Source organism: Peromyscus californicus, unplaced genomic scaffold (genome assembly GCF_007827085.1).
Source record: "Peromyscus californicus insignis strain IS unplaced genomic scaffold, ASM782708v3 Scaffold_9__1_contigs__length_137607984, whole genome shotgun sequence".
Lineage (NCBI taxonomy): Eukaryota > Metazoa > Chordata > Mammalia > Rodentia > Cricetidae > Peromyscus > Peromyscus californicus.
Genome location: NW_026294617.1, coordinates 44,431,184 through 44,455,064, shown reverse-complemented (window position 1 = coordinate 44,455,064; position 23,881 = coordinate 44,431,184). Strand labels below are relative to the sequence as shown.

The 23,881-nt window shown below is 42.4% G+C and overlaps 1 protein-coding gene across 4 annotated transcripts in view; it reads left to right on the top strand.

Annotated features, from left to right (window-relative positions):
* Window positions 1–23,881, top strand: part of Veph1 (ventricular zone expressed PH domain containing 1) — a 237,394-nt gene that overhangs the window by 110,097 nt on the left and 103,416 nt on the right. For 3 of the 4 annotated variants that reach the window (XM_052730059.1, XM_052730062.1, XM_052730061.1), the window contains 2 exons: window positions 13,875–14,090; window positions 21,216–21,613. In XM_052730059.1, coding sequence (XP_052586019.1) covers window positions 13,875–14,090; window positions 21,216–21,613 — 614 coding nt within the window. Of the gene's footprint in view, window positions 1–13,874; window positions 14,091–21,215; window positions 21,614–21,818; window positions 22,422–23,881 lie in introns of those variants that run through there. The other variant, XM_052730063.1, reaches the window with a different exon arrangement.

Sequence of the window (23,881 nt, the reverse complement as noted above, 5' to 3'; positions counted from 1 at the left end):
CAGAAGTGTGGTGTGGACAGCTAGCCTTTTGTGTCCAAAGCTCATCCTCTCTGGGGCGGTTGCTAAGGCTTCTCTCCCAGCATGTTTTCCCTGAATAGTCTTCCTTGGGACCATGTGATTCCACCCATTTGAGTCCATGCCCCCAAAGCAGAAAGGTCTATACTTTTGTATAAGGCAAAGACAAAAACCTGATTCTTACAATTAAAGAGAAAATGAACGAGGGAAGCGATCCTGAAAGAAAATTAAAGATGATAAAAACTCAAAGCAGATGTCAGCTAATTTACAAATGGGACACACAGCTCAGCAGGCCAGATTTTAGACTTCAGGCCAAAACAACAAGACTATCAAAAGAAAAACAATTAGCATCCCAGAGAGAATGAAAAAAACCAAAGCAGATGAGCCTTCCTCTTGCCAGAAAGATTCTGAATAAATTGGGTGAGTTTGTAAAGGGCAGCAGGTGAGCCGTTTGCATTTTCCCCATTTCCTCTGTCTCTAGAATGTGTTTGTATTTAAATAAAAGCCAAGGAAGCCTAAATGACAGAACCAAGCAGAGCATTTAAATTTTGAAATCAATTCTGGAGAAACAAAAAAAAGAGGCAACTCTCCATTGACAAGGTGACTAAGGAGTTAGGAAAAGAGACCTATACTTTTGCAAATGGCATGCCCTTTGTGGCCTTCGGGGCAGCCCTTAACCATTGGGTGGCTTGCCTGTCAGACCCTGTCAAAACTGGGGAAGGAGAGAGTGTGTTCTTGGTGAATGTGTGACTAGCTGAGCAGTTCCCCAGCAATCATTGTGTTCAGTGACCATTTCAGTAGATAACAGCTTCTCAAGCTTTTTCCACTTGAAACTTCTTTATAGACAAGAAGTTTCTGTGACCCTGTGTGTGTGTGTATTTATATATGCATGCATACAAATGAATATACAAATCAAACAATGATAATAAATCACAAAAAATTTATAAGACAAATCTTTATTTACATATATATAATTTTATCGTTTATTGGCAATTAAAGCAGATTTGCATACTAATGAGAGAGGTGGCCTTGTTTATTTTTACAGAAAGAATTAAATTTTGGCTGAATATTTAATGCTGCCAGGCATAGAACATCTCTAATGTTTTCTAGAGTTGATCATTATTTTCAATTTATAATTATCAATGCTGAGACGCCACTTCACATGAACACATAGTACAGAAAGACAGAAGTGCATATAGGTCCATTTCAGATACGGAAATTCTGTCCAAATACCAAATCAGGATGTATTGTTTTTTATGAAACTCACTGGATTTTCAAATAGGAATTTCTAAACTAAACATGCCAACACGATGCAATCCAAAGATAGTACTTTGATAGTCGTGTGCTGAGAGATGACAGTAGGAAGATACTGAATGTCTCTGTTTCCATAATTAAGCTATCATGTTTATATAAGAACAGAAAACTTTTGCACACAGAATAAAAACATACCAGAGTCTTGACCCTGAGTTGAGACGTTTCAAGCAGCATTTGCTGGTGGCAAGTGGTGTGACGAATGCACAGTGCAAGTGCATGTGTTGTATGTTCAAAATCAAGGCTCCCGTGAAGTTGTGCATGCAGCCTTGATAAGCATTGCCAGAAGCACCTCAGAGTTGTTACATGTCTGATTTTTTTTTTAAAGATTTATTTATTATGTATATAGTATTCTGCCTGCATATATGACTGCAGGCCAGAAGAGGGCACCAGATCTCATTACGGATGGTTGTTAGCCACCATGTGGTTGCTGGGAATTGAACTCAGGACCTCTGGAAGAGCAGCCAGTGCTCTTAACCACTGATCCATCTCTCCAGCCCCACATGTCTGATTTTAAATTGATATTTTGCCATCATACCTTCACAAAACTTTTGCTGTTGCCAGTTGTTTCTCCCAACCCTCCCATTCAGTTTAAGAAATCATAGCCGGGCGGTGGTGGCACATGCCTTTAATCCCAGCACTCGGGAGGCAGAGCCAGGCGGATCTCTGTGAGTTCGAGGCCAGCCTGGGCTACCAAGTGAGTTCCAGGAAAGGCGCAAAGCTACACAGAGAAACCCTGTCTCGAAAAACCAAAAAAAAAAAAAAAGAAAAGAAAAAGAAATCAGGCACAAGCAGATGACTTTACCAAGCACGTTTGGCACAAAAGAGGCGTCTCTGATCCAGCTTCAGTAGAAGGGGACAATTCGTCACACGTGTTCTTAGCAGGAGGTCAGACTCAGGCCCCACGTGGACATGGAAACTTGGAGGAATGAATATTGTGGAAATCGGGATAGGGAAGTAAAGAGGAGAAAAGATGAAAGAGGTGAGGATGGTGATAGTGAGGAGCAGAAGGGGAGAGGACAGGAATACCGTCTCCAGTCCAGGATTGGTGGTGGCGGACTAACTCTTCCCTTAGATGAGACTTTTGGAGCCTAAAGCCAAGCCAACGCCATTGGAGTCGTAAAGGAAAGAAAGTTGTTTGCAAGAAAAGTCCTTGACAAAATGATTCCCACCTCTTGCTTAGTTAAATAGGTACTTGCTCTCCTGTTGTCTTAGTAGTACTGATGTCAGCTATGTCTCTCTTTTGTCTTAAAGAAGCACGCCTTAAAGTTAAAAATGAGAAGGAGAAGAAAACTATAGCCGAAACAAATTAGGAAGACATAAAACTAATGTAGGATAGATGGCATGATGGTTAATCTTTTGGGTCAGCTTGACTGGATTTTAAATCACCATGCAAACATGCTTCTGGGTAAGTCTATGAGGTTGTTGGAAAAAAAATAAAAGTTTAACTGAGAGAAGACACTCCCTGAATGATGGATGCGCCATCCTAAGAGCTGGAGCTCTGGACTGAAAAGGAGAAGTTGATCTGAGAAGCAGCATTCAACTCATCCATCTTTGTAAGCACCAACGCAGCGTGACTGCCTGCCTCGTGCTCCTCTGCCATGCCGTTCCCACCACAAAGGACTGCTTCTGAGCCGAAACAAACCCTTTCTGCCTTAAGATGTGTTTGTTACTTATTTTTGTCACATCAACAAGATGAGTGACTAATACCAAAAATTGGTGCCCTAAAGTGAGGCTGTGATAAACCTTACCGTAGTCCATACGCTTTTGGAATTGGTTTGTAGGAGGAATGTGGAAGAATTTGAAGCTATAGACCAGAAAAGTCCAAGGATTCTGTAAGCAGAGCTAAATGGGACCTTCTGGTGGGAATTTGGAAGATTAGATGCCATGAGGAGTGCAGACAACGGAGACCAGACTCATGGCATTTCAGAGCCCTATAACCTAGAGGAAGTGAGCTAGAGGCCGTTCACGTCACATCTTAGCAAGTAATCTGGCTTTATTCTGTTCATGTCATGACAATGTAACTGGAGCTAAATGCAAGAATAATGGATGATTCTCTTTTGGTGGAGAAAATTCCAAGACAGGAGAGCATTCAGACTTTTTATTAATTATGGCTACTGCTCACTACTCCTGCCTACCGTGAGAGAAAACAGCAAGTAAAGGAGAAAATTTTGGAAGAATATACAGTTTGGCGAGGAAAGAAGCATGAAAGAATTTTAATGTTGCAATTAAGGAGGGTTGTACAAAGAAGGCAGTTAGAATTGCTGAAGAGTTTAGCATGGTGAGAGAACTCCTGAACTTTGTTCTGGAAAACAGGAAAAATGCCAAGAGCAAGCCCTCTCTCACTGAAGGTCCTTGAGTGTGCAGGGCAAATATGTATGAAAGGGGCAGAGCCTGAACTTGGATCTCTTAATGATCACCTAAGGAAACGTTTTCCTAGGGTCAGCTTTTATAGACCAGGCTGGCCTCGAACTGAGTGATTTGCCTGCCTCTGCCTCTCGAGTGCTGGGATTAAAGGCGTGCGCCACCACCACCACCCAGCTGAGGGTCAGCTTTGAAGGCTACTGAAGCTGTGGTCTAGGAGAGCCAGGTTAGATCTTAAACTGGCAACGTAACCTGGCAGCGTTGTCCGTATGTTATTGGCTTTGCAGGCATGAAGATTACAAGAGAGAAGTGGGTCCTGAGGATGTCGTTCAGAATTACAGAAAGTGGCTGCAGCCAGGCAGTGTGTGGCAGGGCTCTGTTCTCTGCAAGGCAGCCCTGAGAATGAAGCTGGGAAGAAGAGATCTAAGTCACAATGGAAACCACAGGATGCTGAGATGCCATAATGGTGAAGTGTCTATTAAGGAGAGCTGCTAATGGGAAAGAGAGCTAGCCCAAGAGAGAGGCCATAATACATTTATTTCCCTCCCAAGACATGGAGTGACAACTTGAGAATGATGATCCTTCACTGGCTCGAGGACAGAAATCACAGAGAACAGAGGACCACTCGTCTACATCTTTGCCAGGAACGCTGCTAATAGGTCTAATCAAGCTTAAAACAACTAACAATATTATTTTATTATCTCTTTTCCTTTATTTTTATTTTGCGTGTGTGAGAGTTTTGCCTGAATGTATTCTGTGTGTCATGTGCACTCAATGCCCACAGAGGCCAGAAGAAGGCATTGGATCCTCTGGAACTGGAGTTACAGATGGTGATGAACTAGTATGTGGGCAGGGCCCTCTGGATACCTAGTGCTCTGGAAGCTGGAGCCAGTGCTTTTAACTGCTGAACTCACTCTCTCTCTCTCTCTCTCTCTCTCTCTCTCTCTCTCTCTCTCTCTCTCTCTCTCTCTCCAGTCCCATTTTATTTAATCTTCACAAGAAAATATCTTACTGTACATCAGAATTGTAGAGGCTTCATATTAAAGCATCATGGAATAAGTTCCCCTAGAAGAAAGAGGAATTGGAGAGATGTGGTTAAGAGTACTTATTGCTCTTTCAGAGGACCTGGGTTCAGTTCCCAGCACCCACATGGCAGGGCATAAGCTTCTGTATCTCCAGTTCCAGGGGACCCAATCCCTTCTTCTGGTCTCCATGGACTCCTTTATGCACATGGTACACACAAACTCCACACGGGCTCGTACACATACACATAAACAAAAAATAAAAATAAATAAATTAGCACAAAGTTCAAGCCTCTACTCATCCTCCACTCCCCCTGTAGTCCTGCAGTTATTTCTGCATAAATATGAGGCAATAATTCACGAAGCTTCATTTTGTTTCTTCCTTTAGTCTTGTCTCAGATTTTAGTGTGGATGAGATTTATAATAAACACAGCATTTATATAATTCAAAGGAATTGTCCCAGGTGACTTCTGCATATTCTTACCAAAATTCAGACCAATTCTGCTTCCTTTTTTCCATCATTCTAGGATACCCTCTTCATTCCTCTCTTCCCATGAAAGGCTGCAGTTCCCTACGACTGCAGTTTGGTACCATTTCTCTATGAGGTCTTTCCACCCATTCTTTCCCATGATCCCACTTTCCTCTGATCCTACTCTGATTCCCATGATCCCACTTTCCTCTGATCCCACTCTGATTCCCATGATCCCACTTTCCTCCATCTCTCCAGCTCCTGGAGCACTAGGTATCTCTTTATGTCCTACTTGCCTCCAAACTAGAGAGCTAGTATACAGAAGAAATAGAGTGATAATAATAATAATAATAATAATAATAATAATAATAATAATAATAACAACTCCAATTTTTTTCTTAAAAGGCAAGATATGTTTACACAAAGGAAAAAACTGACTTTTTGAGACCAACTGTAGACTCACAAGGAATTGCCACAAGTAGTTCCAGGACATAATTAAAACCATGTGACATTCTGGACAGTATTGCCCCTGCTTAGGAATAGTTGAAGGTACTTCCACCCTGCTAAGGTAACATCTGAAGATGAAACTGGGGTTTCCATAAGAAAAGAGTGCATCGTTTCCATCTAGAGATGTCCTGTATGTATCAGAAGAAAATCCTGACAGCCTTTTGTGGTGGTTGTGTGGTTGCTGTGACCCCTCCATACATATGAAGTAATCACTCAGGTTTTGCCCCGCTTCGTCCCAAAGAGGTTGCAGCTAACATGTGGTACCATTTATGTCCCATGTGTTGTTCATTTACTTCATTGGTCTTCCTTCCTTAACCAGTACTTAGGACTAGGGAAGGTCTTTAAAGGTATTTCAGGAATTCATTTATTAGCAAGAGACATGGGTGGGAGACGCCATTATCAGCTTTGGAGACAATGGAGCAAGGCTCGTGAGTGAGACTCCAGCAGGGCGGGCTCTGCAGGGTGTAGAAGAAGGGGGATGGGAATGGTGGTGGTCCTGCCTGAAGTGTGAGTAACACAGCTGCAGCCTTGCAAGGAGACCCAGGACCACAGTATTCAAATTACAGGCTTTTGAGGAGCGCCCATGGCCTGGTGTTCCATTTCAAACAGGGCAGAGAAGACCCAGGTTCTAGCCTGGAGGAGGGGAAGGGCACTTGTGGGAGATGTAATGGAGGCTTGACCTTCTCCTACCCATCTGAGGTGCTGGCCATTCCGCAGGGACTCAGTAGACCCTCGTTACCTAGCTGCTTGATATTTTGCTTCAGGAAATGGTCCTTGTTGCTTTGCTCCATCCATCGTGTCTGAATTCTAAAATTACTATTTGGGTGGTGTTTTCTGAGTTTTGAATGTCTTTTCAGTTGGGGCTAAAGGAAGGCAAATACTTACCTTCCCAATCAGTGTGAAGGTATCTATATACATCTGTATCTATAATAAAATTTATTTTAGTAATTAGCCACAGTAAGTGATTAATAATAATTAATGACTTAATAAAATAGAGCGATCATGACAATATAGTAATGGAGGGTTTCTCTCACCCTCTCACAACATCTTACTCTACTTTCTTTGTCTTCTTACTAAAGGAAGCACATCATGGTGAGCACAAATCGCTAACATGTCTTTAGCTTATTTAATTGAGGAAATAACTATTCTTGTGCTTTAGGGCCCTTATTAAGTAAAAAGAGAGTTACTTAAATACAAGCATTTTAACAGTACAAGACAATTCTTGTATGATAACTAATGGGGTAGTATAGTATATACTACGTAGTCATGAATATTCTGGGCAAAAGGATGATGCTTGTCCTGGATGAAACAGAACAAGATGGTATAAAATTTCATCCTACCACTCATAATGATGTCCAATTTAACATTCATTGATTTGTTTGTTTCTGGGATTTTCCATTTGATGTAACAGGTAATTGAACTCCCGTCAAGCAAAACTGAAGATAAAAGATCACAGATACGCTGGACTTAGAACATCTATGGCCTATAGATAAAAGGCCCACAGTAAATGTTAACTGGTAGTGTTCACACTCTGTGCCAGGTGAGGGTTAGGGTAGTGACTTTCAAATACTCCGAGCTGCCTGGAGCATGGCCCACAGAGAAGTGCTCATTTGCAAACTCTTTCTTAGCAGACCACAGCAAAGTTATTACAGGAGCTGAACAGAACTTGGAATATTCGCAGCAATTATGGCATTACTATAGCAGCTGAGCACACGGCCAGTAGACCCTGCAAGCTTTGTTTAGCTGTTACATTTCTCTGGTACTGTACTGTACTGACTTACAGAAACATGGGTCCTTGGTTTATGAAAATAAAAACAGCAAACAGTTGTTTGCCACAAGTAGCTTGGAAAGTGCTGTGATCCATCCTCAGGGAAGCTGCCTACACCAATCTGAGGGTGCTCCTTAGTATCCAACATTTTACTCCCTAGACTTTCCTCTGGGACTCCAAGAAAAAAAAAAGACTTGCTGGTAAAAGGTCTCACATGCGTGCACACACACACACACACACACACACACACACACACACACACATTTTTAGCCATTGGAGACAGGTTACAGCTGTGACAAAAACCAGTCTTAATAGCATATATATATATATGGTGAAAGTATACCTTTTTTTCTTTTAAGCTGGCAGCATAAGTCTCTTAGCTAGACTTTTCCATAGGTAAGTGCTGAATTCTAAATGAGCTAGAAGTTGACCTGGAGAGTGTGTAGAGTTCTCAACCCAGCCCAGTCAGTGATGTGTTTTCAACTATTGACATTCCGCCAATGCTGGGTAAATATAGTGTGCTTTGGATCCCTAAGGCTCGTGTGTTTAACACCTAGTCCAGCTGGTGGTGCTGTGTAGGAAGTCTATGGAACCTTTAGGAGGCAGGGCCTCACTGGGGAAAGTGTGTCCCTGGGGGCAGACCCCAAGACTCTCTAGCCAGACCCCAATTGCTAGTCACTCTCTGCTTCCTGAATATACAAGTGCCCAACTGCTCTCAGCTCCTGCCACCGTCCCTTTCACAGCCATGGTGGACTGGCTCCCCACGAACTTCAAGCTGAAATACACTTCTTCCTGTAGTTCCCTCTTGTCTGTATTGGGCCACAGCCACAGCAAGTCAAACAGTGGGCTTCTGCCTATTCAAAGTGGGCCACGTGTGATGACTGAGGAATATCAAGAAGGAGGCATTAAACGTTTTTGTCTTGCTCTTCCAGTGTCACATCCTGTGATGTCTTCACAGCTGACAGCTCCTATTCCCGGGCATGACAGTCTAGAAAAAGATGGGTACCCTTCCTCCATAGTTCCATCCTGACTCAGAGCATTGCGGTGACATCGCTGCTCTGCATTCCTTTCAAATTTCAAAACTTGTGCCACATCCAGACTGCCACGTGGCAGATGGGGGCCACCTCCTGTTCTGGGGACCATGGCTCCCCATATGCCCACTCTCAACTCCGGAATCTTGACCGCAGATTTAGGGTGCATCGGCACCAGTATCTGTTGATAGTGAAAGCTAAAATTTCACCCTGGAATTTACAGAGACCCCCAAATGGGTCGGACAATACGGCCTCTTGACTCCAAATGATGCACATCAGGCCTTCTGCCCCGAGCTACCTCCAATCTGTTCTTCCTGTGATCGATCTGTGCTGCTCTAGTCTGCACGCCAAGCAGATAACACCGGGTTGGTCGCGGGAAATGTGGCGGGATTGTTCAACGATCATTCTGATTTTGTGGGTCTGGGAAGGATACTCTGATTCCCATGAGCTCCAAGGACTTGGAGTTGTTGGTCTGCAGCTCCCACTTGAGGAACATGTGCAAGGGTCTTTGCACTTTTTCCAGATCCCTTACTTCCCTGTTTCTCTCCGATTGACCAAAGGGCTGAGAATGTGTAAAGAACTGAGCGTCTGTGTTAAGGAGACCATTTCTTTGTATTGGAGTATTTTCCTTTTGATTGCAGGGAATTCTCAATGTCTACAATTGTTCAGAATTAATACTCCCCCCCCCCCCCCCAATCTCTAGTCCAGGTTGGCATGGAATTTGCTATGTCACCAAGACTGGCTTCTAACTCCTGCCTCGGCCTCCTTAGTGCTGGGATTCCAAGTGTGTGCTGCCAGCCCGGCCTTCCGAACTCATTCTTGAAGTTTGGAAGTTTGACAGATCCACTCTACCTTTATGCCAGTTCTTGCATACTCACACACCATGAGCCTTGTTCTCCTTCGGCGTACATGCTTTCAGATGCCACCGCGAAGGAGGGCTTTCACAGTCTTCCCTGGCTTTGAGCAGGCACTTACCTTCAAAGTTGAGCAGCACCGCCGGCTCAGGCCACCTCTCAGTGTCAAAGTTCACAATGGACAACAACACCTAAGGTTTAACCGCTAGAATTTTCCAAGCCAATACTATATGGGCTACACTGTCCGATCCACCATTTTACATGACAGTTTTAGCTACCTAGAGACACAAAGCCATCAACCCCTTTTTTTATTTAATAAAATATGCCTTAGAGTCAGAAAGAGACTTAGCACATCATTAATTAGTAAGTGGGAAATTGGAGGCACGCCCCTAGGCCTTTCCCTCATGAGGCCCTGATCACTCCATGTTTCTGCAGTGTCCTCTCCTGACATCCCTTTTAAAGTTCTAACTAAAGTTCTCTCTAAAGGAGATCAACTGTGGCAGCATTTCTTTTCAGTGAGACAGTACTGTGGACTTGACCACATTCTAATCCCTACATAACTGGGCCTTTGCATGGCTCCACTTCTGCCCACAAAATAGCTCAAGAACAGACGGTCGTAGGACCCAGAGGCATGCCTGCACTTTCAGACTCTAGCAGCATTAAGCACTGAAGCTCCTAAACAGGCAATGGGACTATCAGCCAGGGGATCATCTCTGTCATCCTTTTGATGACTGATGATGACCCAAGAAATTGCTGAGGAGTAAAAAAATATAACATCCCCAGAATTTAGGACTCTGGTATAGATTTAGCCCATTGAGGTCTCCTTCCCCCATCACAAGCTTAACTCTGCAAGAGAGTATATCCTGGACACAGGATCGAAAGCCAAGATCATCAAACATGAACTAATATTATTTTTCTTTGATTTAAGGGGTCAGGAACAGAGCTCGCCAATCTGTCCACCCCTACCAGCGTCTAGTCTCATCACCCAGCATAGAGGGAGCACAGCAAACTGCCCAAGGGCCAATTTGTTTCTTAGGAGAGTCCCAGTGCACACAAGAGGGAGGCAATCAGGCCTCCCCTGGGCATCCCTAGACGCACTTCTAAAGACTTTACTTTGGCAGCAGAGACCAGAAACTGTTCAGACCGAATCAGCTGAGCCTCTTGTAATGTGGCTTGTTGAGTTAAGGCCAAGTTAATATTTAAGGGAGTACAGACTGTTGGCAGAGCATTCTGTAAATTACCTCTGGAGTGAAAAGTGACAAATGGTAAAGGAATAGGGGCCCCCTGCAAGAGACCAGCCCATTTGCCCCCATCCCAGAAAAACCCCCACAGGAGGACTGGCCTGCCAGCCCACTCCTGGTCACGTTTGTGTAGTTCCTGCTTTTGAAGGAAGGCGAGGGGGGAGGGTGGAAGCTGGGGAGAGTGGGGGGAGGGGTCTGCTTATCTGGAAAGGGGCTTTGTTTTTTAAAAAAGGCATTTTTCTCTCCCTATTTTTGTATTGTATTTTATATGAAAGGAAGTTAAGGAGTAAGGAATGATTTTTTTGTTGCTGTTGTTTTGTTTTTTGAGACAGGGTTTCTCTGTGTAGCTTTGGAGCCTGTCCTGGAACTCACTCTGTAGACCAGGCTGGCCTCGAACTCTCAGAGATCCTCCTGCTTCTGCCTCCCGAGTGCTGGGATTAAAGGCGTGAGGCACCACCGCCTGGCTAAGGAATGATATTGTAAGCTCCATCCTTCTAGCTTCTCTTTCCTGGCCTTCTAACCTACTGGAATCAAAACCCGCTTAGCTCCCTGGTGAAATCGGACATGTCCAGGTGGAGTGGTGACCAGTGACAAAACGTTCCCTGTAACCCATGTTAAGGCTTTGGTAGAGTCATGGCCATCCGTTACTCCCCACCCTCCACCCCCATTCCTTAACTCCTGTGCACTCCAAGTCTGAAAATCCCCAAACAAGGGAAACTGCGCAGTGAAAAGCCTGTGTGGCCACAGCTCAGCCCACGAGCCACAGTCATCAGCCTCATGTCTGGAGACCATTTCTTCAGTCAGAGATTTTTATTACTGATTCCTGACTTTCACTTGGTCCCTTCCAAAGTCCCCGCTGTGCTCCCTCTGGGTTGAGTGACAAGATATAAAATGGCAGAAGGGGGGGGGCTTTTGCTCCCCCTGTTACATTCTGCCTCTCTTTGCCCCTCGCATTTGACAGATAGATAACGCAATGCTTCTCCCCGCTGGGATGAGTCAGTAGAAGCTGCCCGTGTCTCCTGGGCATCTGGTAGACCTGAGGTGATGTGGCCAGCCTGACTTCAGACCCCAGGCATTCCTGGTTCTCTGACTCCGCAAACCTTGCAGGCTGCTGTGAGTGCCCTGCATATGAAATCATGAGGGAGCAAAGCAGTGTTGCCAGGTGGCCTGGATATCTAAATGTATTAAATGTATAGGATGTCTAGTTGAATTTCAGATTTAAAAAAAATTAGGGTTTTTAATATAATAATCTTGAGATAATGAAATACATTTTAGTAATAATAAACTAAAATATAGATGAATACTACTACTACTACTAAAATACATGCATACATAAATATGTCATAAAACATTAAAAATACATAATAATTTCATTTTATAAGATATATGAATATTTAATGTAATCAATATTTTAATAATAAATTCATCTTTAAAATAGTTGGTGTTTAGCTGGAATTCTTATTTGGCCTAATGTTTGTATTTTATTGGCAACCCTACCCAGAGGTATATGATGTGTGTGTGCTTCTTGGGGTTAGTGGGCATCTAAGGATAACTTGTAGTCAAGAGTCTTAGCTTTTTAGACTCTCTTGAGCCTAAAGTCTCCTTTGGTGAGAAACCTTCTGACTTTGTTCTCAAGTTATTCAGTGTTATTGGCCTGGGAGCGAATGCTTGAAACTGGTAACAAAACGTGGAGATCTGTGCAGACTGATGCTAACTCACTCTAGGCAGTTAGTACTGGAAATGTATAGAACTGTAGGACACCCAGTTGGGGATGGAGAATTAGTTTGTATGAATAAAAGATACATATTTTATGTCAGAAGTGTGGAAACTAAAAACAGCTTGTTTTACCATGATTAGTATTCACATGAATAGAAATGGGTTTTAATTAGTGATGATTGTAAAGTAAATCAAATTAAATCAACTCATGCGGGACAGAAGACTCAGTGGGTAAGAAAACTTACTGTTCTTGCGGAGGGCGGAGATTCAGTCCCCAGCACCTACAGAGTGGCTCACAAGATTACAGTCACCCTAGGTCATCTGAATGCAGATAAGAGACTGAAATACATTCTGCCTTCCAACTGTCATCATTATCCAGCCCAGTGAGTGTCACAGAGCAGGTTTTCTATGGCTTGTCTGCAGTTCTTAATCCTGTCTAAAGGAACTCTTGGCTCTCAGAGGGCCTCAAATCATACCACATTTTGACTTAAGCCTTAAAAGATGAAGTTTAATATGCACAAGGTGCTTCATAAAGTCTCATAAACTATATCTAGAGAGATGGCTCAGCAATCAACAGCCCTTGCTGCTTTCCAGAGGACCTGAGTTTGGCTCCCAGTACTCATGTCGGGCAGCCCACAACCTCCAATTCTGAGGAGTCTCACTCCCTCTTCTGGCCTCCACAGGCACCCATACACCTGGCATACACACACATACATGCACATATCCACATAAATAAAAAGTACAAATAAATCTTGTATATTTGTAAATATATATCTTATATATGTGTATATATACATATATATCTTATATGTGTATATATGCATGTATATATGTATATATATAGAAAGAAAGTTACTAGTATCATTTATTTTTAAAAAAAAGAAAGAAAAAACAAAATAACCTTATTTTTCCCATATCTTAAAATTGAGAAGGTAGGGCTGGAGAGATGGCTCAGTGGTTAAGAGCACTTGTTGCTCTTCCAGAGGTCCTGAGTTTGATTCCCAGAAACCCCACAGTGGCTCACAGCCATCTATAATGGGATCCGATGCCCTCTTCTGGTGTGCAGATGTACATGAAGACAGAGCACTCATATACATAAAACACATAAATAAAATTGAGAAGACATACTTTACTCTGAACGGGAGAGACTTACAATGACTCCTCTAAAATTAGCAAAGCCATGAGTTTGCAGAAGCCATCCACAACTTTATCAGCGAATACATCAGCACGTGGAAATGCTCTACCAAATGTATGGCTCAAGTCTTTGCCACACTTTTAAAGAGTTTCTAAGAAGGAATGTGATAAATGTGAGCACAAACTGCTTTCATTCTCCAAGCCCCTAGAAAGCATTTCTAACACAGAGTTGGCATGATCTCCAGTGTTTCTAACCTTCTGGCAAAATGAGCTGTATAGAAGGAATATCAAAAGCCTGTGTCTAAACAGTCAACAAAAGTTTGCTACGCAACTAGCTGGAAAGTTATCCAGCAGAGTTTTCATTTCCAGATAAAGGGTAGTGGAATGAAGTCTGTTCCAAAGGGTATGGATGACAAGCAGCTCATGATCTCTGTTCTTTTAGGAGAAAAACCAGCGCTGAAGTTGGCTTTCCTGAGAAACTGGGAGAAGCCAAGACCATGACAGAGGAGCCTGAAAGTGAAGACCATGAAAAACTCCAAGTTAAAATCCAAGCCTTTGAAGACAAAATACGCACTGAGAGCAACACCCCTGGTTCTGTCCGCAGATACAGCTTAGACCAAATCTCTAAGGAAGAACAAAGACACATTCGGTTTAGCAGGTATAATTTGTAGTCGGTCATCATTTTGAATTATGAACTTACATTTGCTATTGCTCTTATTATCATGATGCTTTGGGGTGTTTCGTGTTTTTTTTTTCTCTTAACCTATAGCTTCCCAAAGTTCTATCCTTTAATGAATTAAAAAATATTACCCATAGTGCTCTCATTATTCAAGTAACCTTACTATTTACTTAGGGCAGTGGTTCTCAACCTTCCTAATGCTGCAACCCTTTCTACAATTCCTCATGTTGTGGTGACCCCCCAACCATAAGATCATTTTCGTTGCTACTTCAGAAGTATAATTTTGCTACTGTTGTGAATTGTAATGTAAATATCTGATATGTGACCCAAAAGGGCTGAGGACCACTGACTTAGGGACTATAAATAGAAGGCAAACATCTGATTTAATCTTTTAAACACTTTTTTAAATTAAGTATGCTAATTTTGAAAATGGCTGCCAGTTGCATCTCTTATTCTAGTGAATAATCAGAGGCAAAAGCAAGAAAGAATAAAAACTCTCTGTCTACCATTTTTTTTAATTTATTTTATTTTGCAATACAATTCAGTTCTACATATCAGCCACAGATTCCCTTGTTCTCCCCCCTCCCGTCCCCCTCACCTTCCCCCCAACCCCCCCCCCCCCCCCCCCCCCCCCCGTTCCCATCTCCTCCAGGGCAAAGCCTTCCCCACAGACTGAGGTCAACCTGGTAGACTCAGTCCAGGTAGGTCTAGTCCCCTCCTCCCAGGCCGAGCCAAACAATCCTGCATAGGCCCCAGGTTTCAAACAGCCAACTCATGCAATGAGCACAAGATTTGGTCCCACTGCCTGGATGCCTCCCAAACAGATCAAGCCAATCAACTGTCTCACCCATTCGGAGGGCCTGATCCAGTGGGGACCCCTCAGCCATTGGTTCATAGTTCATGTGTTTCCATTCATTTGGCTATTTGTCCCTGTGCTTTATCCAACCTTGGTCTCAACAATTCTCGCTCATATAAACCCTCCTCATTCTCGCTAATTGGACTCCCAGAGATCCACCCAGGGCCTAGTCATGGATCTCTGCATCCAGATCCCTCAGTAGTTGGATGAGGTTTCTAGCACAACAATTAGGGTGTTTGGCCATCCCATCACCAGAGTAGGTCAGTTCGGGCTGTCTCTCGACCATTGCCAGCAGTCTGTTGTGTGGGTATCTTTGTGGATTTCTGTGGGCCTCTCTAGCACTTTGCTTCTTCCTATTCTCATGTGGTCTTCATTTACCATGGTCTCCTATTCCTTGTTCTCCCTCTCTGTTGTTGATCCAGCTGGGATCTCCCGCTCCCCCAAGCTCTCTTTCCCTCGACCCTCACCTTTCATTACCCCCACTCATGTCCAGGCTGTTCATGTAGATCTCATTCCATTTCTCTGTCATTGGGCGATCCCTGTGTCTTTCTTGGGGTCCTGTTTTCCAGGTAGCCTCCCTGGTGATGTGAGTAGCAGACAAGTCATCCTTGTTTCATGTCTAGTATCCTGCTATGAGTGAGTACATACCATGTTTGTCTTTCTGAGTCTGGGTTACCTCACTCAGGATGATTTTTTCTAGATCCATCCATTTGTCTGTAAACCTCATGATGTCATTGTTTTTCTCTGCTGAGTAGTATTCCATTGTGTATATGGACCACATTTTGTTTATCCATTCTTCAGTTGAAGGGCATCTAGGTTGTTTCCATGTTCTGGCTATTACAAACAATGCTGATATGAACATAGCTGAACAAGTGCTCTTATGGTGTGGTTGAGCATTCCTTGGGTATATGCCCAAGAGTGGTATAGCTGGATCTTGGGGGAGATGGATTCCCAATTTTCTAAGAAAGCGCCATATTGATTTCCAAAGTGGTTGTACAAGCTTGCATTCCCACCAGCAGTGGAGGAGAGTTCCCCTAGCTCCACATCCTCTCCAGCATAAGGTGTCTTCAGTGTTTTTGATCTTAGTCATTCTGACAGGCGTAAGGTGGTATCTCAGAGTTGTTTTGATTTGCATTTCCCTGATGATTAGGGATGTTGAGCAATTCCTTAAATGTCTTTCGGCCATTTGAGTTTCCTCTGTTGAGAATTCTCTGTTTAGTTCTATAGCCCATTTCTTAATTGGACTGTTGGGCATTTTGATGTCTAATTTCTTGAGTTCCTTATATATTCTGGATATCAGTCCTCTGTCAGATGTGGGGTTGGTGAAGATCTTTTCCCATTCTGTAGGCTGTCGCTTTGCCTTGTTGACCGTATCCTTTGCTCTACAAAAGCTTCTCAGTTTCAAGAGGTCCCATTGATTGATTGTTTCTCTCAGAGTCTGTGCTACTGGTGTTCTATTTAGGAAGTAGTCTCCTATGCCAATGCGTTCAAGACTACTTCCTACTTTCTCTTCTAGCAGGTTCAGAGTAGCTGGATTTATGTTGAGGTCCTTGATCCACTTAGACTTAAGTTTTGTGCACGGTGATAGATATGGATCTATTTGCAGCCTTCTACATGTTGATATCCAGTTTTGCCAGCACCATTTGTTGAAGATGCTTTCTTTTTTCCATTGTGCACTTTTGGCTTCTTTGTCAAAAATTATATGTTCATAGGTGTGCGGATTAATGTCAGGGTCTTCAATTCGATTCCATTGGTCCACATGTCGGTTTTTATGCCAGTACCAAGCTGTTTTTATTACTGTAGCTCTATAGTAGAGCTTGAAGTCAGGGATCGTGATGCCTCCAGAAGTTGTGTTATTGTACAGGATTCCTTTGGCTATCCTGGGTTTTTTGTTTTTCCATGTGAAGTTGAGTATTATTCTTTCCAGGTCTGTGAAGAATTGTGTTGGTATTTTGATGGGGATTGCATTGAATCTGTAGATTGCTTTTGGTAAGATTGCCATTTTTACTATGTTAGTCCTGCCTATCCATAAGCATGGGAGATCTTTCCATTTTCTGACATCTTCTTCAATTTCTTTTTTCAGGGACTTAAAGTTCTTGTCATATAGGTCCTTCACTTGCTTGGTTAGTGTTACCCCAAGGTATTTTATGTCATTTGTGGCTATAGTAAAGAGTGATGTATCTCTGATTTCCTTCTCCGCTTCTTTGTTCATTGTATATAGGAGGGCTACTGATTTTTTTGAGTTTATCTTGTATCCTGCTATGTTGCTGAAGGTGTTTATAAGCTGTATCAGTTCCTTGGTGGAATCTTTGGGGTCGCTCAAGTATACTATCATGTCATCTGCAAATAGGGAAAGCTTGACTTCTTCCTTTCCAATTTGTATCCCCTTAATCTCCTTATGTTGTCTTATTGCTCTGGCTAGAACTTCAAGTACTATATTGAATAAGTATGGGGAGAGAGGACAGCCTTGCCTCGTTCCTGATTTTAGTGGAATTGCTTTGAGTTTCTCTCCATTTAATTTGATGTTGGCTGTTGGCTTGATGTAAATTGCCTTTATTATGTTTAGGTATGTTCCCTGTTTTCCTGATCGCTCCAATACCTTTATCATGAAGGGGTGTTGGATTTTATCAAATGCCTTTTCTGCATCCAGTGAGATGATCATATGGTTTTTTTCTTTGAGTTTGTTTATATGGTGTATTACATTGACGGACTTTCATATGTTGAACCACCCTTGCATCCCTGGAATGAATCCTACTTGATCATGGTGGATAATTGTTTTGATGTGTTCTTGGAGTCTGTTTGCCAGTATTTTATTGAGTATTTTTGCATCAATGTTCATGAGGGAGATCGGTCTGTAGTTCTCTTTCTTTGTTGTATCCTTGTTTGGTTTAGGAATTAGGGTAATTGTAGCCTCGTAGAAGGAGTTTGGTAATGTTCCTTCTGTTTCTATTGTGTGGAACAATTTAGAGAGTATTGGTATTAACTCTTCTTTGAAGATCTGGTAGAATTCTGCGCTGAAACCATCTGGTCCTGGGCTTTTTTTTGTTTGGGAGACTTTTAATGACTGTTTCTATTTCGTTAGGGGTTATTGGACTATTTAAATAGTTTATCTGGTCTTGATTTAACTTAGGTATGTGGTACCTATCCAGAAAGTTATCCATTTCTTTTTGGTTTTCCAGTTTTGTCGAATAGAGGTTTTTGAAGTATGACCTGATGATTCTCTGGATTTCCTCAATGTCTGTTGTTATGTCCCCCTTTTCATTTCTGATTTTGTTGATTTGGATGCTCTCTCTCTGTCTTTTGGTTAGTTTGGATAAGGGCTTGTCTATCTTGTTGATTTTCTCAAAGAACCAACTCTTTGTTTCATTAATTTTTTGTATTGTTCTCTTTGTTTCTATTTTATTGATTTCAGCTCTCACTTTGATAATTTCCTGGTGTCTATTTTTTCTGGGAGACTGTGCTTCTTCTTGTTCTAGAGCTTTCAGGTATGCTGTTAAGTCTCTAGTGTGAGATTTCTCCAACTTATTTATGTGGGCATTTAGTGCTATGAATTTCCCTCTTAGTACTGCTTTCATAGTGTCCCATAAATTTGGATATGTGGTGTCTTCATTTTCATTGATCTCTAGGAAGTCTTTAATTTCTTTCTTTATTTCTTCCTTAACCCATTGGTGATTCAGTTGGGTATTATTCAGTTTCCATGAGATTGTAGGTTTTCTGTAGTTTTTGTTGTTGTTGAAATCCAACTTTAGACCATGGTGGTCTGATAGAACACAGGAGGTTATTCCAATTGTTTTGTATCTGTTTAGATTTGTTTTGTGGCCAAGTATGTGGTCAATTTTAGAGAAGGTTCCATGGGGTGCTGAGAAGAAGGTATATTCTTTTTTGTTAGGATGGAATGTTCTGTAGATATCGATTAAGTCCATTTGAGTCATGACATCAGTTAAGTCCTTTATTTCTCTGTTAAGTTTCAATTTGGGAGATCTGTCCAGTGGTGAAAGTGGGGTGTTGAGGTCTCCCACTATTAATGTGTGGGGTTTTATATGTGATTTAAGCTTTAGTAATGTTTCTTTTACATATGTGGGTGCCCTTGTGTTTGGGGCATAAATATTCAGAATTGAGACTTCATCTTGGTGGATCTTTCCTGTGATGAGTATGTAATGCCCTTCTTGATCTCTTTTGATTGATTTTAGTTTGAAGTCTATTTTGCTGGATATCAGGATGGCTACACCGCTTGTTTCTTAAGACCGTTTGATTGGAAAGTCTTCCCAGCCTTTTATTTTTAGGTAGTGTCTATCTTTGAATTTGAGATGTGTTTCTTGTATGCAGCAGAAAGATGGGTCCTGCTTTCGTATCCATTCTGTAAGCCTATGTCTTTTTATAGGTGAATTAAGTCCATTGATATTGAGGGAAATTAATGACCAGTGATGGTTCATTCCTGTTATTTTTTGGTGGTGATGTGTGTGTACTTCTATACGTTGGGGTTTACTGCTGTGGCTTTATCTGTTGCCTGTGTTTTCAAGGGTGTATCTGACTTCCTTAGGTTGGAATTTTCCTTCTAGTGCTTTCTGTAGGGCTGGGTTTGTGGATAAGTATTGTTTAAATCTGGCTTTGTCATGGAATGTCTTGTTCACTCCATCTATGGTGATTGAAAGTTTTGCTGGGTATATTAGTCTAGGCTGACATCCATGGTCTCTTAGTGTCTGCATTACATCTGTCCAGGTTCTTCTGGCTTTCAAAGTCTCCATTGAGAAATCGGGTGTTATTCTGATGGGTTTGCCTTTATATGTCACTTGGCCTTTTTCCTTTGCTGCTCTTAATATTCTTTCTTTATTCTGTACGTTTAGTTGTTTAACTATTATGTGGCGAGGGGACTTTTTTGGGGGGTCTAGTCTGTTTGGTGTTCTATAAGCTTCTTGTATCTTCATAGGCATTTCCTTCTTTAAGTTGGGAAAATTTTCTTCTATGATCTTGTTGAATATATTTTCTGTGCCCTTGAGTTGGTATTCTTCTCCTTCTTCGACCCCTATTATTCTTAGGTTTGGTCTTTTCATGGTGTCCCAAATTTCTTGGACATTTTGGTTCATGACTTTGTTGGCTTTAGTGTTTTCTTTGACTGATGAATGTATTTCTTCTACTGTATCTTCAACGCTAGAGATCCTCTCTTCCATCTCTTGCATTCTGTTGATTATACTTGCATCTGAAGTTCCCAATCGTTTTCTCAGATTTTCTATTTCCAGCATTCCCTCTGTTTGTGTCTTCTTCATTTTTTCTATTTCCCTTTTCAGGTCTTGGACTGTTTCCTTCATTTGTTTCATTGATTTTTCTTGATTTTCTCTCAGTACTTTATTGTTTTCTTCCAGGACTTTATTGATTTCTTCTAATTTGTTTGCCCTTTCCTCTAGTTGTTTACAGCGTTCTTCACATTTTTTTGTCTTTTCCTCTACACAAGCCTCTAGCTTCTTCATGATGTCATTCATAAGGCTGTTTTCTTCTGCTTCTTCCAATTTCTGATGTTCAGGTCTAGGTGTTGGAGGAGGGCTAGGGCCTGGTGATGCTGTATTGCTGTTCATTTTGTTGTATATGTTTCTGCCTTGACGTCTGCCCTTCTCCTTGTGGTTCGTTCTTGACCTTATCCACACACTTGGTTCAGACAGACCAGTGTTCCAAAAGGGAAGTCCGGAGCAAGATGGGAGCTGGGGGCCAGCCTCTAAGTCTCAGGAAGAGGCTTGGGGCTCAGGCGGATGGGCGTGGGGGCAGGGCGTGGAGACTGCAGGGTCTGCCAGGGGTCTTGGAGAAGGGGATCCTTCCTGGTGGGGCTAGCAGGGAACCTGTCCGGTGGCCAGAACCTAGGGCCAAGTTGGGCAGGTCTTCCCTGGAGTGGCTGGTGCCCAGGGATGGGGTCCGGGGCAAGGAAGGGCACTCACCAGTTCTGTCTACCATTTTACAGCCAACTTTGCTAGGAAGTTGATTTAAATCTTCTTTCGGAGGTACCTAAACATTCTTTTCTTTCTTATTGGTGGGGTTGAGGATAAAACCCAGGGCCTTATGCATATCACGCATGTAGTAGACTGCTGAACTACAACCCCAGCCCTATGTTTTCAGAGTGTCACACAGCTTGGTGGTCCTCATGTTATCTGGTCTATTAATAGTGTCTCCCTCTGGAGAAAGTAAAGTTCTGTCCTGGTAGGACTGTTTTTTCTTTGCCGGAGAACGAGAGCTTCCTTAACTCCTCTAACCTTTCATTACAGGTCCAGGAGTTTGGCTTTGAATACTGTGCTCACAAATGCAGTGAGAGCAGGAGATGGGGAAGCTGAAGAAAGGGCAGGAATACATGCCAGCATCTCTCTTTCAGAAATAGACCCTCTTAGCCACGGAACTGGCAAGTTGCCCCTTAAGATAGATGCCCATGGATCACAGCTGAGAAATTCCTCAGCTTCACACCCAAGTATTGTACATGTAGAATCAGAGAATATGCCTGAAACTGTTAAAGAAAACATCCAGGAAGACATTCCAGAGACAGCCACAAGTCCCATTGAATACCAAGATAAGCTGTACTTGCATTTAAAGGAAAACCTCAGTGAAGTGAAGGCTTATGCCACAGAAATCGCAAAAAAGGTCCCAGTTCCAGACCAGTGCACCATTGAAGGTAAGTGCTTTGAGCTTCCCACACTCGAGAAACTTCAGGTGTCAGTGTCAAAGACAAAACTCTCAAAACACCTAAGTACTCGTACCTATTTATGGACCTCTTGCTTTAAAATAGAGTGTTTGAAAATATCTTCCAGTAGCTTTGATTCTTGTCTTTGAGGGAAGCTGTCCCATCTGTTGACTTTTGTCTTTTTGGTTCTACACAGATGCTTCTGAGTCTCCTGAGTTTTGCAAACCTTTGTGTTGCTTTGCTTCCCATTCCCAGTGTACAAAAAGTGGCCTCGAAGCAGGCTCTGCGGTCAGGGCATCCAGAGAATGCTTCTATCCGTGTAATCAAACAGGGAAGCCATGCATCTCACAGACTGTGGCAGATTGTCCTCTTAGCCAATCGCTGTGTGCTCTGTTCTGGCCCCTCAGAGACTCAAGATCTGAGTGACAGACACTCCTTGATTTCCTAGAGATTAGAGTACAGGAGGAATACAGCAAAGTTGTGCCAGGCGGTGGTACAGATAACAAGCCTGTGGGGGACACCGGGACAACAAAGGACAAAGTAGAGAAAGACTGTCAGGGGCTAGACCTCCCACAGGAACACAGTTTAAAGTGTCACAAAAGGCACAGTCAAACTGAAGTCATGACAGATCAGTCACAGTCTCTTGCCACACTGTATAGGATTCTTGGTCCAAAGAATCACTGCATATTGAATCTTTCTCTAATTATAATTTGGACATTTTGGTCACCACAGTTTTTGTGTTATGTTAGTCTCTTAAATGTTATGCATAGCAACCAATAAATCTCCTGACACTCTCTTACATTTTATGTCTTTACTCTGAGTCTGGGAAAAGATAGAATGTTTGAGACACAAGGGCACCAATACCAGAGCACCAGGGCACCAGGGCACCAGGGCACCAGGGCACCAGGGCACCAGGGCAGATTGTAGACTGAACTGGCTTGGATGGCACTGTGGGGCTCTTAGAGCTTTTCTCCAGCAGTCTTCAGACAACAGATACCTTCTCTTGGGAGTTAAAGTGAAGTGTCAACATGTCATCTTCCCACAGGAAAAAAGCCAGATAGTCCAGCCCCCTAAGGCTACAGCAGAAACGTGGGGATCCCTGGAGGGCCCACTTCCCCATACTCTACTTCCTACTCTGTTTCCCATTTCCAGTCCGAGGAGAGATTGCGTTCTGCTAAGCCAAAGGAGCTTCCTGTACCAAATATAATTAGTTGCTATGTCTATGCAGAGGCTGACACCTTCCAATGTCTGTGGTAATCTGACCAGCCTTCCTACATTTATTCTCTAGTGGTAAAAATGAAAGTGGTGTTGCTTACATTCAAATGTATTCTCTATGGTGAAGCACACCAGGTTGTGGAAATACCTAAGATTACTGAAGTTCAATCTGAGTGACCTCTTCATAATTTCTACTTTGCCAGTACTCTACGTACACAGATTGAAGAGGTTAATGTAAGGGAGGAGAAGTGAATTTCAAGGTGCCATAAAGGGTATCTGTATCCAAGAGAAAGCTAAACACATTTCACTTCATAGAATAATGTGTTTGTGTGTTCGTGTGTGTGTGTGTGTGTGTGTGTGTGTGTGTGTGTGTGTGTTTCAAATTTGGCCTAAAATATAAAAAGTTTACTCTGTAATGAGTTTCAATTCTGTTACAATGTGGAAGAAAACCGATAGAATTACTTTAAACACCCAGTTACAAAGAATTATTTCAGGAGTTAAAATTAGCTTTAGATTCAACTAGATGATATGGGTTTGTTTGGATTTTTCCCCAAATGTTGAATGAGCCCATTATCTAAAAAAAGAAAAAGGAAAAAAAAAAAGCATAATTACTTTTGATGGTAACATTTCCAACCAGGGAAAACCTAGAACTGAGTGTGTATTTTTTTAAGTTGACATTTTGGAATTCATTCATATTTTAGTAATTTCCTAGGAAATTCCTGTACAGGGCAGGGGCATGTGTAAGGAATGGAATATTCATATGGCTCCTTGGTGATACATCTGCCAGTGAAGTACTTAGACTTATTGCAGGAGACACTGTTGATATTCCAAAGATGGTAAGCTAGTCAGTAGACCCCAGTCGTCCTCTGGCTGACATGACTTCACTTGCTTCACGTCCTCACCCAGCATGACAGTATCATATCTCTTTCCTTAAAACCTTAGTGAAGGGCTGGAGAGATGGCTCAGAGGTTAAGGGCACTGGCTGCTCCTCCAAGGGTCCTGAGTTCAATTCCCAGCAACCACATGGTGGCTCACAACCATCTG